Here is an 18,659-nt window from a genome sequence, read left to right as displayed (position 1 = left end):
CAAGAAATAACACTGTACGGTCAACTTGTTTTCTTGGACGTGTTGAAATGATGATCAGTGGGTGATCAAAGAATATCTTGATATATCAATGAGCTTTCGAAAGACACGTGCCTTTCATTTGGCCGCTGTGGCTTTAAGGAAACAGGACAGATGAAAGCAACCTGATGAGCACGTTTAATGTTCATTGTATAGGTCCTCCCCTAGCTCTGATGTAATTTGGTTTGTTTCTGCCTTTTAATGTCTTCAGTTTCAGTAACGTCTGTGTTTTTGAGTTGGATTTATTTTTCCAGTTTGTTTGAAATGGAAGTTGTCTTTGTGCCTTAGCTAGACCCTCCCTCTTGTTTTTGTAAACTTCTCCCCAGGAGTTTCCTCTTCTGCTCTTCCTGCATTAGTAAATAGCACACATGTGACTCTTTCTATTGATATGCTGCCAGATCAGTTTCACGCTTGGTTAGGTTGAAAGAAACTCAAGAGGTCCATCGAATCCACTCACCTTCTGACTGCCTAACAGCGCTGTATTCTTGACAACAGGGGGTTGGGGGGAGTAGCTCTGGTCTTGGAGGGCAGTGAACTAGTCTGGAATATTAACAATAAATGTTTTTCATTAACTTATTCTTAAGCCAACATGTCATTTGGGCTGGACCATGTGCAAGTGATTTGCAATGCCACACGGAGGGCCTGGATCCAGGATTGTGCTTCATATACTGTATTAAAAGCCCCTTAGAGAAATGGCGGAAGCACCTAGGGGCCAAACTCATGGTCTACACTGTGGTTTGCTTTGTAATCCTTGTGTAGTGGCAGGATTAAGTCGAGACAACAGAAAATAAGGGGCAACACCTTTTTGGGTTGTTGCAGGTGATAGCTTTTTGACCCCCATAGCCCAGTAGAGGCTGAGCTAGAAGCCAAAAGAATAGGGGAAATAATCAGGTTAATTTATACATAAGAACATAAGAGTTGCAATACTGGGACAGCCTGAAGGTCCATAGAGAAAGAAATATTTAATTTTTATGAAGAGAAAAATAAGAATATTGTTTTAACAGGTACAGAAAGTCTTCCTGTCTGGGGCAACTTTTTGTTTTTGCTGATTTCATTTATTAGTTTATGTTGATTAAAAATGTAGTAAATCATCTTTGCTGCACCATTGCCAAAAGGCACAAACTTTTGTCTATGTTCATTCAGTTTGATTGTTTTGAAAGACCCTTCCATCAGTGAATATAATTTTCTCCGAGAACAAGCAGGCCATGTCATTTTCACACCTGGGTGATGTCATTGGACACAGCATGGTGCAGATGCTATACAGCAGTGTCATAAGAACATAAGACTAGCCTTACTGGGTCAGAGCGATGGTCCACCAAGCCCAGTAGCCCGTTCTCTTGTGGCCAATCCAGGTCCCTAGTACCTGGCCAAAAACCAAAAGGTAGCAACATTCCAGAGCCCCAAAGTGTAGCAACATTCTGTGCTATCAATCCAGGGCTAGCAGAGGCTTCCCCCATGTCTTAATAACAGACTATGGACTTTTCCTCCAGGAATTTGTCCAAACCTTTCTTAAAACCAGCTACGCTATCCACTTTTACCACAACCTTTGGTTCCAGAGCTTAACTATTCTCTTGAGTGAAAAAATATTTCCTCCTATTGGTTTTAAAAGTATTTCTCTGTAACTTCATCGAGTGTCTCCTTGTCTTTGTAATTTTTGACAGAGTGAAAAATCGATCCACTTGTATCCGTTCTACTCCACTCAGGATTTTGTAGACTAAACAATAACAAATTAGCTTTAAACACTCAAAAAACAAAAACCATGCTTTTTACTTGGAAGGGAGACATACTTCAAAAAATACCATTCAAACTTGACAATATTCCATTAGAATCAGTATCCAAATTGAAAATCCTCGGTGTAATAATCGATGTTGATTTATCCTTTCATGACCATATCAGCGCAATAGTTAAAACCTGTTTTTACAGATTACGGCTTCTACGCTCGATCTCTACTTTCTTGGAAACTAAATCTCTCAATATCTTAATTCACTCTCTCATCATTTCTAAACTGGACTATTGTAACGCGCTTCTTATTAACATAACCCAAAAAGAAAATAGACGTCTCCAAATTATCCAAAATACAGCAGTTAAATTAATATTTAATGCAAAGAAATTTGACCACGTTTCACCTTTACTAATTAAATTACACTGGCTGCCCATAACCCATCGAATTACCTTTAAAATATTATTTTTAGTCTATAAAACATTAAGCACCAATGAACCTCAATTTATCTCAAAAATGATTGTCCCACATAATTCTGCTCGTTCTCTAAGATCTTCTTCATCTAATTTGCTTTCAGTCCCATCACTAAGAATCATAGGTACTAGACGCAATGACATTTTTTCAGTAAAAGCTCCCACATTATGGAATGCCCTCCCAAATTTTATTAAAAATGAAACCGACCTTGTAGTATTTAAGAAAAACTTGAAAACATATTTATTCCAGGACGCTTTTGACCTATAAAACACCGTCCTTTTAGATTTCTGTATTCTTCTTTCTTTTTTCTCTTAACCCATTATTACCTAATTTGTTTTTATCCTTTGATGTCAAACTCTAACAAATAATAAGATTGTAATTTCTCCCCTCCCTTCCCACCCTTTCTTGTTTGTCAATCTTCGTTTGTCCTAAAAATGAATTTAGTATATTAAATGTATGTCTGTCTTTTAAGTGACCTTGTAACCTAAATTGTATTACCACACTCTGATGGTTTTTTAACTGTACATCGCTTAGATATCTTGATAAGCGATTCATCAAATAAAGGTAAACTTGAAACTTGAAACTTGAAACTTCAATCCTATCTCCCCTCAGCCGCCTCTTCCAAGCTGAAGAGCCCTAACCTTTATCATTTTGGTTGCTCTTCTTTGAACCTTTTCTAGTGCCAGTGCCTTGAAGAGATTCCGAGTGTGCAATGAGAGATTCCAGAATTTTACTTTATTATAAAAAATTTCCTTCATAAGTTTACACTAGAATAGATGACATGTATGTCACATACGCAAGAGTCTGTCAATGTTTTGAGCACCTGCGTGCGTAAGGATACAACCGCCCAGACAAGCATCATTCTTTGACGTGATTGGTCCTTGAAAACTAACGGCAAGTAATTTTAGGATTTTTTGTTTTGTTTTGTTTTAATGCAGTCGTTATCCTAACTTGAGCAACAAAGCAATCAAGGCTTTGTTACCTTTTGGATCTCCTTATCTTTGCGAACTTGGATGTTCAGCTCTGAGAGAAATTAAATTGAAAAAAAGAGAACGACTGCAGTTGGTGGATAATGAAGTGTGTGTTTGCATGTCAACTATCGAGCTGCCTTTTGAGTTAATTTGCACTTAAAAACAAGCACATCCATCGCATTGATTAGCAATTCTATTCTCTCTACTTTAGTTTCATCGTTATCCATACATAGTTTAAAGAACTTTAAATAAATAACTCTCTAATTTACCCCTCTTTTACAAAACCGTAGTGTGGTTTTTGGTGCTGGCTGCGGTCGTAACAGCTCCAACACTCATAGAATTCCTAAAAGCGTCGGAGCTGTTACCGCTGCCGGCCGGTACTAAGAACCGCGCTATGTTTTTATAAAAGGAAGGGGGTTAATTTTGTTTTGTAAATTTATAATTTCACTTATAATGTACCATGAAAAACATTTGCTCTGTTTAGTGTGCCGGAGCTAAAAAAGTTTGAGACACTGCTATACTGTCTCTTTAAGAGGCCTTTGGCAGAATCCCACTGCACATATATGGTGTGGGCGCTGGTGCCTTCCCACCCAAAATTGAAGGTGCATCTTTCTGGATTTGGCTGGTGAGACTTGGTAAACTCTGTGAGTTCCTCCTGACATGTTTGATGAACAAAGGAGATCTTCCATTTTGTATCTCTAAGAAAGAATGCTTACTTAGTACAAGTTATCTGGGAAAAAAAAAACGGGACCCCAAATAACCCAAAAACATCCTATAGTAGTCAAAAGTTCGGCCCAAAATTTGAGACATTTCTGAGCGCTTCATTTCTTAACAGGATGGAGTTCCAGCGCATCGAGCTTGCAAAACAGTTAGTTGAACTCTTAATGAAACTCCAGAATTCATTGAGCTTGAAGACTTTGTGAATGTGTCCAGATTGAAGAGGACGATTCGAACACAAATTAAGAAAGTCCCCATTATATTAATGTGTTTTAAAACAATTGCAAAGTATTTTGAAACTATGTAAGGGGGTCCCATTTTTTTCCAGACACCGTTTTCCTTGCATGCACATTTGAATATAATACAGATAGACAAAATGGTTGTGTGTGTTAAGTTTTTCGTCTAGAGCGCCTAAAACGTTAGGAATGAAACGTTTCCTGCTGCAGGAATTGCTTTCTGGCTCTTGTGTGTCTCTCTATGACTCTGGCACAGGAGTTAGGAATAGCATGCTGTGTATGGCTGAGGGGCAGAGAGAAGCAGGCTGGAACCAGTACAGGCCCTCCTGGGGTTCTTTAGGAGATGAGATCAGTCTAGTAGTTTCAGGTGTGGTTTTGGCTGCTTATGGAAGAAGCGAGTTACCTTAATTGTGGCCAGAGTCTCTTCTTCCTGTACCCTCCCTGTTATTAAGCTGTCACGGGCCCAGAGCGAATACAGAAAACTCAATCATTTGAACGCAGTGAGCTTAACTCCAGGAAAGTGCGCCCTGGGGAGGATGATAAGCAGAGGTGCTTCATAGCGCTACAGCATAGCGTTCATTTTTTCTTTTTAACCCAGGAGGAATTTTTTTCAGCTTGGATTCAGCACTGCACATGTAAATTAATCTTCAATCAAGTTTGCATCTGTGATGAGTTACTTAATGAGGCTGTTTCGCAACTTAAAAAAAAATAATTTTAGTGAGGTTGTGGTAGTGGTGGGAAGTCTTATCTTTGCTTTAAAAAGTGGGCTTTTCGATGCAGATTCAAGGCTGAGTAGAAGACTTGGATTGGATTCCTAGGCCTGGCTCCTCTTGCTTGGGACAGTGTGTATAACAAGATTGCTGCAGTTGCTTGGGTGTATAGTCTCCGCCTAGAAATGGGAGGGTGTGCCACTTACTCTCTTGCACAATGCTGACTCCTGCTGGCCAGCTGCAGAGTCCACCTATGCAGGGTTCTAGAGTGATAGGGGCTCGCCCCATGGTGGACGATCCATAAGGGAAGCATGTAGGGTAGGGATATTCTAAGAATTGTGGAGGGGGGGGGGGAATCCTGGGCAATACTGCCCAATAGAGACTGGTTCTGAAGGAGCAGGAAACCCAAATGAATAGGAACATAACATAAGAATAGCCTTACTGGGTCAGACCAATGGTCCATCAAGCTCAGTAGCCCATCCTAACATTGGCCAATTCAGGTCACCAGTACCTGGCCAAAACCCAAGGCGTAGCAAGGTTCCATGCCACCGATCCAAGGCAAGCAATAACAGATGATTTTTCCTCCAGGAACTTGTCCAAACCTTAAAACCAGCTACGCTATCCGCTCTTACCACAACCTCTGGCAATGCAACTAGTATGCAGTAATGCTGGTGTGCCACACTGCAAAATGATGATTGATTATAATCAATAATTATTAGTAACTGTGTCTGCAGCCCATGAGAACTGGAGGAGACAGAGTGGGGGGAGGGCAGGAGGGTGACAGTGATGGCCATTAACTCAGTGACTTCATATCTAGAAAATACCACAACCGTTTAGAAACCACGCCACTCAGATTCTATCCTTTTCATTTCAGAATAGGGATATGCCATATTTCTCCTAAGTTTGTTACATATAGTATATATTTAGGTGATCATTTTCAAATCCCTGTTAATGTTCTGAATGTGTATAAACAAGTATTTTCAAGCGTAAAGCCACGATGTATGTGTCCAAAGCTCAAACACATGCCTTTGGCAAAGGGACATGGTCTGGGCATGCTTTGTGCAATCCTGAACTCATGCATTTCATATTTCAGAAGAGGAATACATGCTTTGAAATTGGAATTTACACCTGCTCCCGGGAAAGTTTTCAATTTTGTATAGTGCTCCATAGGAGGGATTAGAGATGGTTGTCCCCATAATCCCCCAGTGACTTTTTTTTTAATATGTCCTTTCCTTCCCCTCTTTGTTCATTGAGATTTTTGGAAAAACAGAGATACCCATATATGTTAGTCATTTTAGGAAAAACGTATGTTCTGATACATGTATTTATTTTTTTTTGCAATTCTGACCTTGCAAAATGGATCTTCTCATCATATTTAGAACATTCTCTATATAGCCCAATTTCCTTTTTCTAACAGTGATCAATCCTGGTCACAAGTACCTGGCAGAAATCCAAATAGTAGCAACATTCCATACAGAATCCCAAAGAATAGCAAGATTCCAGAATCCGAAATAGTAGCAACATCCCATGCTAACAATTCCAGGGCTTTTCTTCCAGGAACTTGGCCAAACCTATGCTAACCGCTGTAACCACATCCTCTGGCAATGAGTTCCAGAGCTTAGTTATTCTTTGAGTAACAAATATTTCCTTTATTTGTTTTAAAAGTATTCCCATGTAATTTCATTGAGTGTCCCTTGGATTTTATACTTTTTTTGAAAAGGGTGAAAAATGATCCACTTGTACCCGTTCTATTCCACTCAGGATTTTGTAGACGTCAATCATTTCCCATCTCAGCCGTCTCTTTTCTAAGCTGAAGAGCTCCAACCTCTTTAGTCTTTCCTCATATGAGAGGAGTTCCATCCCCTTTATCATCTTGGTCGCTCTTCTTTGAACCTTTTGTTTGAGATATGGCGACCAGAACTGGGCGCAGTCCTGAAGGTGAGGACACACTATAGAGCGATTTTAGTGCAGGCTGCACGTTAGCAGGTCCTGTTCTAAAATACTAAAGGAAATTGCTACGCCTTAACCTGGACGTAGTTTGTACGACCTTCCTAAAATCTGCCTCCTGGTTTAAAAGAACCTAATACTCTTTCTTGAGGTTCCTTTCCAAGAGTAACATATTTTTATGCATAAAAATAATACAGCAACAACAAAATGTAGATGAACTGCTCAAGAAATGTGCTTTTTATATTGTCGCACATTAGGGACTAGATTAAGTAAATGGTATTATATAACAAGTGTTCTGGGATCGGTGCCCTTTTGTAGAATAGCAAATGGTTCTGGGGTTCGCACCCAACTTTAGGTGTGATTGATTTTATATCAACTGAAACTTGGTGAAAATCTCGGCACATAAGTTGGGTGCACATCCCCAGTATTCAGTAATGTTGCGTGCACGTTTGGGGAATGCCCCTGACCCATCCATGGCCACACCTCTTTTGAGTTGTGTGCTATAAGATTTGCGTGCAAATCTTTATATAATAGTGCTTAGCGAGAAGTGTGCACAAAGACTCGCTACACAAAGCATTAGAAACAGTAACACAGTAGATGAAAGACCACAAACTAAAGCTAAACCCAGACAAAACAAAAATCCTACTTCTCGAAAACACCAAAGCCCCAACCATAACAAATTTAGAAATAAATTCCATCTCGTACTCCTTACAACCCCACCTAAAACTACTAGGGGTGATGCTAGACAGGGGCTGTACCACGCAACTACAAATCGACAAAAGCCTTCGCAGTCATGCGCAACCTAAGACATATCCGAAAATACTTCAATAAAACACAATTCAGACTCATGGTCCAGGCCCTAATATTAGGACTCCTAGACTACTGCAACATCCTCCCCACCACCATGATAAAACAACTACAAACAGTGCACAACACAGCCCTTAGACTGATCTACTCACTGAAGAAATATGACCACATCACCGCCACCTACCTAGACACACACTGGGTCCCAGTACAAGCATGAATACTTTTCAGATTCTACTGTACGCTTTTCAGAGCCCTAAATGAACCAATCGCCTAATTCGGAACAACTCATCCAGACCAAGGAAAACACAGACACCCTTCACTCACCCCCTCCAATTAAAAGGAATACAGCAAAAGAAAATGCACGATGGGCTACTCGCCACACAAGCAGCAAAACTAGACAGCCACCTCTCCAATTTGCTGACCTCAGCACCAAACTACCAAACTTTCAGAAGAGAAATAAAAACCATGTTGTTCAGGACCGATTACCTCAATCTATCTCCAGACCCTAAACGTTCCAACCAAATAGCTATCTTGTAATCTTCAGAACATGACCAGCATCTCCTCTTTTTGTAATCCGCCTAGAACCGCAAGGTATTGGTGGAATAAAAGACACCAATGTAATGTACTGTAATGTAAATGACAAATGGCTGCCAATTAGCAGCTAATTATTGGAGCTAATTGGCTCATTAGCCAACTTAGTTATGTACAGAAATTTTTTGCCCCATTAAGTGGCGTAGCAAGGGAAGGAAGTGCCTGGAGTGGTGGTGCCTGGCATTGTTGTGCCTCTCCACCCCCCGGTACTCTTTCTCGGTGCGTTCACCCTCCTCGTACTCCTTCACCAGCATGCATGCCCTCCCATACTCCACTGCGTGACCCCGCGTACCTTTTCAAATCTTCACTGGCAGCGAGCAGCATCTCCTAGCTGCTGCTTGCACCGGCCTCCGCTTTCCCTCTGCCGTCACTTCCTGGTCCCACAGGGCAAATGCCTACTTGCAACCATCCCTGGGAGGAATGATCTGAGCGACAGCTTTTTCTTCTTAACCGGGCTGCCTAAAGAGTTTACTGTGTGGAGGAGAGCCATGTGTGATGGGTTTTGTTCTCATCCAGTCATAGTTGGCATACCAAAGCATGCAAGAGCGAGCTGCCTTTCCGCAGAGCGCAGGTTTGAGAGACTAGATGTAGGATTTGAACTCGCAACTCTCTCTATAGTTTATGATTTTGGAAGAGAACTTTGCATTATCGTGTAAGAATGAAATTAGGGTGGTAGGTATGAAATTTGAGTTGCTTTCAGCTGCTTGCACAGACTTTTTTTTTCTGTTTTTATTGTGTAGAATTTTTTTCACATGCAGTCTGTGACCTGAAAATTTCATTTGTGACTGCACCCTTGGGACTAGGGGAATGGGGGGGTGAGTTCTGAAGCCACATAAAACATAAGTGTAATTATGTGTTCATTTACAAAATGAAATGGAAATTAATGTCTCCCTTAATCCTGGCAGGAAAAGACCATATGGAAGCAGAATTTTAAACTTTAAGAGCCATAATCACACCCTAACATCTGCTTCTTAACTGTCTGACTGCAGGCTAACGCTATTAATTGGATGCCCTTGCTAAATAGATTTATTTTGCATCCGATAGATGCACAAGTACATACGTGAGGGTTGGTGGTAGTGTTGGGGATTACAACCAGGTGTAACATCTCTTTGTCTTTATAGATGAGGTACCAGCAATCCCTGAGTTACAGAAACCTGACTTAAGTACGACTCGTACTTAAGAACGCGGTTGTGGCTTCATTTGAATTCACCGAGCAGTATTTCCAGTGGCCGAGACTCCTACACTTCTCCTGCAGCAGATTCAGGAATGATGCATAGCCACATTGTGTGTGGTTGTGTATGCTGTACCTTGGAGGGAATACTGGTAGGGACAGTTGGCCCTTTTGTCAGCTGGGACTAAGCATATAACCCTCAATGGAGACTGTCCCAAATGAAGTCAGCTGGGCTGAGAACTTCTCAGCAGCCCCTCGTACATTGGGCTGTTTTTTTCCAGGTAATTGGGTAGAATTAGAAAAAACAAAGTATCTGTCAACGTTGGATATGGGAAATGCACATGGGAAGCAGGCATCACACCAGTCAGTATTTCAGTCCCTTGCTTTCCTGGGTCAACTTTCTCTTCCTTAAAATGCAAAATTCAAAGTGGATGGGAAACATTGTGTTTGTTTGTTTTGTCCTTCCCAGTGTGGACGTCTGAACATTGTAGTCCAGAGCCGAGACAGCACACTAACGCGCTTGCCTTGTGGCCATCCACTGTGAAATATCTTTCAGCGGTTCTTGCAGCTTTGCCCTTTATCTCTTTAATAACATCTGGAACCTTGCCCGGAGCAGCTGCAGCCATGTGGTCCTCCTCGCATGTTCATTCGCTGCAGACTACTTAGGGAGGCGGGCCTGAAGGGTGCCACACAAGGTGTGTGGCTGAATCACTTGCCACTTCATTTCCTCGCAAAGGCAGATGCTCACAGTAAGGAGATGGATGGCAAGGGAGGGGGGGGGTCAGTATCTTTCCATTTGTCCCTTTGGGATACTTCATTAGGAGCTTTGTGAGCTTTCTGTACGAAATTATCACTCAGCCTGCTTGTTTTATGGATGACTGAGGTTTAATGACCTTAGACTACTTTCTAACGATGAATCTTACGATGCTTGGCGCTCAGATGATATGGGATGGAAGCGGTTTGGCAGCATGGTGCAATTCTGTATCTGGGCCTCGAAAACAAGGTGGTTGAAAGGTCACAAAAGGCATCGTTGGCTTCTCGGGTAGGCTCCAACTCTGGACACCAGATCTGTTGGAGTCCATCGGATTTTGAGACCTCCCAGGCCCCTTCAGATGAGACGAGGCACAGGTGGCATCGGTCTCCTATCAGTTTCTAAACAGTAAGTAAATTCAGGTTATCGGGGGAGTTTTGTTATCAGCCTGTCCTGGAGAGTTGATCTGTCCTGTTTGGGGAGGGGGAGAGAGTCCCTGAGCACCTACCTCTCCTTTTTCGGTACCGGTTAAATTCAACTATACTCTTAATGAAAAAAATAAAAGTTTGTTTTAGAATTTAAAGTTTGTAGACAGAAAGCAGGTTTATTCTTTATTCAGACATAGTGAAATGTTAAAGAGGCTTTCAGAGATTAGAAAATGCTTAGTTGAGAGGAAAGAGATGGTTTTGAAGATGCAGGTTCACTTGGGCGATTGCCCCCTTTTTTTTCACTGGGTTGTGCTGGGAAAGCCTTGACGCATTTTATTGAACTTTCCAGAAATACCATCTCCACCCAGCTATGTACAGGGTGACGTGTCCTTTGAATTGATGGCTTTCAGAGCTATCAACTTTGGAATATCGCCTCTTTCTGTATACCGGGTTGAAAGGTCATGATCTCTAGTGAGCCTGCCGAGTCCTATCCATGGAGAGAAGGATATTTCTTTGGCCTGCCTCAGAGGTTTGGGTAGTCTGTCTTCCAGACTTCTCTCTGGTGAATTGCAACTGTCTGACCCCCCTCCGCTTCACTTGAGTTTGTCTGGAAGGTGCATCCGGCTTCCATGGTTGGACAGAATTATATTTAGTGTGTGTGTGTGTGAAGCACATAATGGAGAAAGGTTGGGATTTTGTTCTTGATGTTTTTCGGTTACCACTAGCCTGGGTATACAGAAATGTCTCTCTTTGCTAGAAATATTGTAGTCCCTCCCCCTTTTCCTTACGTTTTTGAGTTAGTCTATTTATGGGCCTCTATGAGTTTATCGTATGCATAATCGTGTCTCCCACTTTTATTGATGTGCAATGCTTAGAATCGGATTTGTAAATAAAACTTGAAACTTTGTGGTTTGCTGTGTGTGTGTAAGGGGCAGGTCGTATTCCTTGCTACGGTTAAGGTCATTACTGGAAGTAGATGATGAATGTCTGAATGCTGTTCCGATGCTGAGGTAGCAGCTGCTGCTCCTTAGGGTATCGAGGATGTTCCTCTTTCTCCGTCTCTGCCCTCCGCTCTTCCTGTGTATCTGAGTGCTGCTGTGCATCGGTTCTGCTGTTGGATTTGGGATATACGCTCTTTTGTGTGGGGGGAGAGGGAGGGGTGGAACGGAACAGATGCGCGGTGATGTTTATTTATGACTTCCATTCATGTTGATTAATGGCAGTGACTGGAATAACCCATTACCCTTCTTTCCGCGTGATTCTTCCATTTGTGCATGAAAATGAAAACAAACCCCCAGAATCCCTTCATAATATCCTCTGCGACTTTTGGAAAGTCAAGCGAGTGGTTTGAATCTGTTGACTGAGCTGAAGGGTGAAGGAGAGGAGCGTGCAATAAAGTGAATTAATCTGCTTTTGTCCTGTGGTGCAGGGAAATAACCATTCTCCTAGCGCTGTCTCCCCTCCCTCCCTCGTCACCTTATGCAAGTTTGATTGATTTCATAAATGGGACAGAGAGGTGTGGTGTCCTTGGTTTTTTTGGAAAGGTTCGATACTGGAGGCTCTGAAATAGAGCAGCCCGGGTGGCAATGAGCTTGCCCAAGCTAGTGGACTGGCTTAGAAATTGGTCAAGTGATTGATGGCAAATGGTAAGGGGAAGAAAGAGGTTGGTCTCCAGGGTGCTTCTGTTTCATATCTTTGTGAGTGAGAAAACATTGGTCTAGTTTTAAAGTCGACGCTAAGACCTGGAGCAGAGTGGACACCCTGAGGATGGAGAATTAAAAAAAAAAAAAAATGCAGTCTAAGAAATCCTGACTCAGCAATGAAGTTCAATAGAAAAAAAGAGAGCTCTAAAGGAGCATTATGTGATGAGGTTGGTGAGGGTGGGAGCAGGAGACATCTTGGAGGGGAGAGAAGGGAAGGTTCATAGGTGATGGTCAAGGTGATAAAATTTTGTGGAGTGGTCAGACTCAATTACTGTAGATTGCATTGGTCAATAGTATCCACTCCCAGATTTCAATGACCGTACCAGATCAGGCTACCCTTAATGAATATGTGCAAAGTTAATGTGTATTTGTTAAGGATATCCTGAAAACAGTGGAAAAAGAGAGAAGAATTATCATCTTGACGTATCAGGGAATAAAAAACATCCCCAGGCATTTCCATCCCTTCTATCTCACTGTATTACACAGTGCAGGGAATAAAGGCCATCCTCAAGCCTTTCTATCTTTCCCATCTCATTGCATCAAACGGTGCAGGGAATAAAGACTACCCTGGGTGGTAATGAGACACGCCTGGTTCAAGATACTAAATTTGGGTTGTAGTTTATCAGTTGACCTTCTGTTGCATTGCTGGGTTCTTATAACACGACTCACTGTTGGCTGAAGCCTTTTTTGTTTATAAACTGGTTCTTGGTAGTAGGCTCTATAACAGACTAGATCTACAACTGCCCACTTTGGTGCACAGCCTGGGGGGCTTCTCCCCACCCCATCCCCATCCATTTTTGCACCTAGTTTCAAAGGGAGTGTCTGTGCATATCTCATTTTGTGTCTGTGGCAATTATTAAAAGAAACTGTGGCCTCTGTACTTGCTTTGGGTATGGATAGCAATATTTTGGAAAAGGACACCCGTTGAGTTGCAAACAAATCGACTCATCACGCATTGCCTCTTTGACTATTCAGTGTTAAGTGCTTTTGGCGCTCTGCTAGATCTTTCTTTCTGGTAATTGAATTTCCTGCTGTTCTTTGCTACTCCTGGATTACAACTAGAACACTCTTCCGGAGTCTGTTATAGGGGAAAACACCCTCCAGGGATTCAAGACAAAGTTGGACAAGTTCCTGCTCAACTGGAACGTAAGCAGGTGAGGCTGGACTCATTTAGAGCACTGGTCTTTGACCTGGGAGCTACCGCTGGCCACGACGGAACGCTGGTCTGACCCAGCAGTGGCCATTCTTATGTTCTTATGTGTAAAATTTCAGGTGTGCCACGAGATGCTGGGGAGGAGGAGAGGTGCCAGTGCTGGCTGACTGCCTACAGAACGTGCCTTTCGTGGCGAGAGGCATATCCTGTAGGCAATCAGCCGGCGCCTTTCCTTCTGTCTGCGCGTCTTCCCACTGGCAGCTCAGGGCCCATCTGGAGAGCCTTTACGGTACGCGGACATCATCGTGTTGATGTCTGCACACTTCCAGATGCCTCAAGCCGTGACTGCTATGTTTAGTGTGCTGCGGGGAACACAGGGGCCTACTTTGCTGTGAAGAATATTTGACTGACCAGCCAGCTGTAGAGCTAGTGTGTTAGATCCATGTGCCATAAACAGTGCCCTACTGGCGCCTAAGAGGGAAATGCCATTTAAGAGTTATTTTAAAAGATATTTCCAGGCGCCTATGAATTGCACCTCTGGAGGTGCCTAATATCGCTGTAGGCATGGCTAATGCCGGAAATGGTGTTAGGCGCGATTCACGTCAAAACACCTTTCATGACTCCTGACATGTTGCCCATAAGCCACTTTCAACATTTCACAAGTTTCTGTAGCGGTCTTACCCAATTTAAAGCAGAACTTCACGCTGTCCACTCTTACCACAAACCTCTGGCAATGCGTTCCAGAGCTTAACTATTCTCTGAGTGAAAAAATATTTCCTCCTATTGGTTTTAAAAGTATTTCCCTGTAACTTCATCGAGTGTCCCCTCGTCTTTGTAATTTCTGATGGAGTGAAAAATCGATCCACTTATACCCATTCTGCTCCTCAGGATTTGTAGCCTTCAGTCCTATCTCCCCTCAACCGTCTCTTTTCCAAGCTGAAGAGCCCTAACCTTTTTAGTCTTTCCTCATACGAGAGGAGTTCCATCCCCTTTACCATCCTGGTCGCTCTTCTTTGAACCTTTTCTAGTGCCGCTATATCTTTCTTGAGATAAGGAGACCAGAATTGAACGCAATACTCCAGATGAGGTCGCACCATGGAGCCCTCGCAACCCCCTCCCCTCCTTTCTTTTTTAAAGGCAAGGAACTGACAAATTTTACTGCCTTTTGCATGGGGGAAAATTCTCTCATGGATAAATCCTGTGGCCGCTGCTTTAATGAAAATGCATGGATGTTTATAATTTGAGAGATATAAATGATTGCAAAACTTGAAACTGCCGCTTTCTTGTATGTCTTCATTGGCCGATGACTTTTTTTTTTTTCATGTTGGTGGACTTCAGAAAAAGAAGTAAGGGTGGGGGTCTCCTTTTTAGAATCGAATGAGACTGCACAAAGTCATTAGTGTTGCTGGGTATTTGTGGTTTGAAAGCTGCTGATGGATGGGAAGCTGATCCCATCTCCGCCTGGGAGCCTGGAAGGAATTTTACGTCTAAGGAGGTTCTTTTGAGAGATGGAGGGTTCTTCTCTTCTTTATCATTCTATGTAATTAATCACCCGGATCTTGGGATACGTTGAAGTAAGCCTGGGATGCTGGGGATTCTTTATCTTTGCAGCCATGTGATTGGTTAGTGGATGGAAAACCAGGAGGATGATTTAAAAACAAATTAAGCAAAATCTCTTTCCCCTTCCCCCACCTTTTTCTTTATCTGCTGCAATAGTATTTAGACTTTTGCAGTATGTATGAGAAGTTTTCTTTGTGTGAATCTCTCTCTACACCTTGCAACAGATAGCAGTCTGCCATTCTGCAATGCATTCAGGTCTTCTAAAGCTTGCCAAGTTTCAAGAAAATAAAGTGTGTGTGTATTTTTGTATTGATTGAATTTTATTTTCCTTTGTCTTTTAAGCTTTCTGTTGAAACTCTGGTGCCCAGGCTCTGGCTACAGACTGACCAACGCTGAGCCTGGGAGGCTTCGCGGAGAGGGGAACAAGTTTGGCACTGGGAGGGCTCTACAAGGGACACTGGGATGTGCAACAGTTTCAAAGACTGATCAGGTGCAAGGAACCAGCCTTCTGCGACACCTCTCTCCCCCTTCCTGCTGCTCTGCCCGACTTGGTGAGTTCCACCCCATGACCTACTTTCGGCAGGGTTTCCCAGACCTGTCCTGGAGATCAGTTGCCTGTTCATTGCAGATATGGTGAAAATGTGACTGACTCCAGGACAGGCTTAGGGAGCCTGAGCTTAGTGTGGTTGAAGTGGTCTTGGCTAATCTAAATCCTAAATTGTTCGGTGATGCCCTCCCTGCTTCCTAAGACAAAGTTAGACAAGTTCCTGCTGAACCAGAACATATGCAGGTAGGGCTAGTCTCAGTTAGAACACTGGTCTTTGGCCTAAGGGCCGCTGCAAGAGCGATGGACCACTGGTCTGACCCAACAGCGGCAATTCTTATGCTCTTACAGCTTCATTTGGAGCTTTAGGGTGGGGTTGGGGGACACATTTTCAGGTTTCTTAAAAATTTGATATACCACCTTATCAAATATCAAAGCAGTTTTACAAAGTAATATAAAAAGTAAAAGACACTAAAACAATTTACAATGCAGCAACAAGAAGACAGACGATGACTTGCTGGTATGAAAGGTAACGGGGCAGAACTACAACGTTTGGATAGGAAAGATCGGGAAGGGGAAGACAAGGCTAATGAAAGCTTAAAAACTTCTTTAATGCGTCCTTAAAAGGATGATCATAGATCCAACGCATCTAAACTGGCTTTCAATTTGTCAAGGGACGTAATCTCTCAACGGCTCGGAGCCGAATTCCAAAGTGTAGGTGCCGTAACAGAGAAAATATGGCATACCATAACGTGATTTAAACGATCCCATGTTTCAGTATTAATCCTTCTAGCTTTTGCCGTTACCTTTTCAACCTGTTTGGCTACCTTAAGATCATCACATACAATCACACCCAAGTCTCGCTCTTCTGTTGTGCACTTGAGTTCTTTAGAGAATTGCGCCTGGCGTTGTCTAAGTCAGTTGCCACCACTAACCCTGTCTAGTTTGGTGTTAGGTGTCATGTGGTAGGCACCTATCGCCCAATTAAATTATTATTTTTTTTTTTTCAATTATGAGCTCGTTTAAAGCTCATAGTTTGATTTTGCTCTCCAAGTTTCAATTATCTGCTATTCTTTTGTTAAAATAAAGATAAACACCTGGGAAACTATCTCTACATCTGCGGTCATAGCCCCTTCAATTGTGTGTCTTGTGCTATTCCTAAGTCCTTTCATAATGCATTGTGGGTAAGGAAAGAAGGGGTATGCCATGTCAGGTTACCAAGGCAACGGGCATCCAGGCCATGTTAAAATACAACAGTAAAAACCTCACATTCTGGTCTTCTCCCATTATCGGAGGGAGAAGGGAATGGGTTGAGGGGAGTGCTTTTGTCCCAGATATTGGATTTTCACCCATTTATCACCATAGAAACAAAAGTCTCCGTGGTTGCCTAGGAGATGGGAGTCGGGCCTAGGAATATGCTTTCTCTCCATCACCGCACCCCATCTCTTGCATTCAGAAGGATTTGAAAGGTTGGGGAGGAGGACACAGGGAGCATGAGAGACAAGAGAAGGGAGAGAGAGAAAAAACGAACAGGCAGCCTATTTCTTCTTCCTGTTCAGGAGCCTTTGTTCTGAAGGAGGGATCAGATTTCTCCAGAAAGCTGTAAACCAAATGTCCTCACCCCATGTGAAAAAGAAAAAAAGTAATATAAAAAGGGGGAAAAAAAGAAAGTTTAAGGCCAGCGAGACCAGCTATTCCAGACAAACTGTTCTTCTTGCCACCCCAACAAGCTTTGCCAGGGCGTTTGATTACATTTCTCCTAAGAGATTTATACCCCTCTGCGTGTGCAGTCATTTGGATCCGCACGCCAAGGCCAAATGCCAAAATCATTTATTTCTGCGCTTCCAAGGCCATCCTCTTTATCCATGAAACTTGCATATTTTGGGGACAAAAAAACATGCACAGCTGTCTTCTACAATATATTTCGATGATACAGCTCATGAAGCACACACCTGCAGATGTAGTTTTTTACACAAAATAGGTGAGGCAGGTAGGATGGGACAGGCGTAGATGATTAAAATTTGGAGTCATATGCAAATTATAAGAGGTCCTATGATCTGATCATCCATGATTAGGATATCCCTGTCTCTTACTACTTTTTAGAAAAAGATAGTAGCTTATTTTGTTCTATATGGGAACAGCTAATATTGAAGATAGACACACTCAAGTTAGCCTGTGGTAGGCCTTTTTATATATTCGTCAAGACTTTTGGAAACATCCATATTAGTCCCAATTTGCTCTACGGCATTGATGAAAAAGAGAGCAGGGACTGTCCCTTGCGTGTTAATGTACAGCACTATGTACATCTGGTAGCACATAGAAATAAGTAGTAGATTCAGATCGATGTATAATTTCTGTTGCATTGCTCTTGCAACCTTTGCTGATATTTCTCTTCTTTTCTCTTTACCCCCCCCCTATTCCAAAGAGTTGGTGCATTTATTTTCTCCTAAGACGTGTCCAACCAGCTGATCAAAATAGAGTCCCTCAAGGTCAAAGTTGACTTCCTGAAGGTGCCCCTAGGCCTGAAGAAGCCCGCTCTGAAGGAGGCGGCTGCCGCCTTAGCCGCAGTTCCTGGCACCGGGAGACCCAAGTCGGTGAACTTGGACCGCGGCAAGGCCCGTCGTTCGGACACCATGGACAATGAGTCTCAGTACTCCGGATATTCTTACAAATCGGGGCATTCACGGAGCTCCCGTAAACACAGGTGGGATTCTCGCATCTTCTGTTTGCTAGGATCATATTCCCTTCTTTTTGAACCATAGTGGCAGTCCTGTGGTAGTGCTTTGGATTTGACATGGTACAATACACCATCGCTCAGTAACGAATCATACAAGTTATTTATGTAAAAGGATTTATAATCTGTCCTTTGTAACCTCTGGGTTGAGTACAGCCAAATATGCATAAATCAAAAAATACATTGAGTAGAACAGATTGGGGAGGGAAAAAAAAGCATACATACAAACAAAATAAAAAATATGACAACGAAACCTGATTTAAAACTCCCCAAAATGTTCAAGCTTTACCCAGGCCTTAGCATTTTCAGGAGTTTTGTTATTACATTTATAATCACGTTTTCCAGTGCAAAGGGTACAATAGTCTTGACAAGTAGGCTCCTTTCCCCAAAATGCAAGGAATACATA

General features: G+C 42.5%; 1 protein-coding gene across 1 annotated transcript in view; it reads left to right on the top strand.

The window, feature by feature from the left end:
• The window catches only part of VANGL2 (VANGL planar cell polarity protein 2), a 55,255-nt gene that overhangs the window by 13,701 nt on the left and 22,895 nt on the right, over nt 1-18,659 (top strand). Inside the window, exons 2-3 of the mRNA XM_033925055.1 lie at nt 15,318-15,526; nt 17,945-18,223. Coding sequence (XP_033780946.1) covers nt 18,153-18,223 — 71 coding nt within the window. The 5' untranslated portion in view covers nt 15,318-15,526; nt 17,945-18,152. The remainder of the gene's footprint in view (nt 1-15,317; nt 15,527-17,944; nt 18,224-18,659) is intronic.

The sequence above is a fragment of the Geotrypetes seraphini genome, chromosome 16 (assembly GCF_902459505.1).
Source record: "Geotrypetes seraphini chromosome 16, aGeoSer1.1, whole genome shotgun sequence".
Classification (NCBI taxonomy): Eukaryota; Metazoa; Chordata; class Amphibia; order Gymnophiona; family Dermophiidae; genus Geotrypetes; species Geotrypetes seraphini.
Note: the sequence above shows the minus strand (reverse complement) of the source record. Positions and strands in the feature narration are given on the sequence as shown.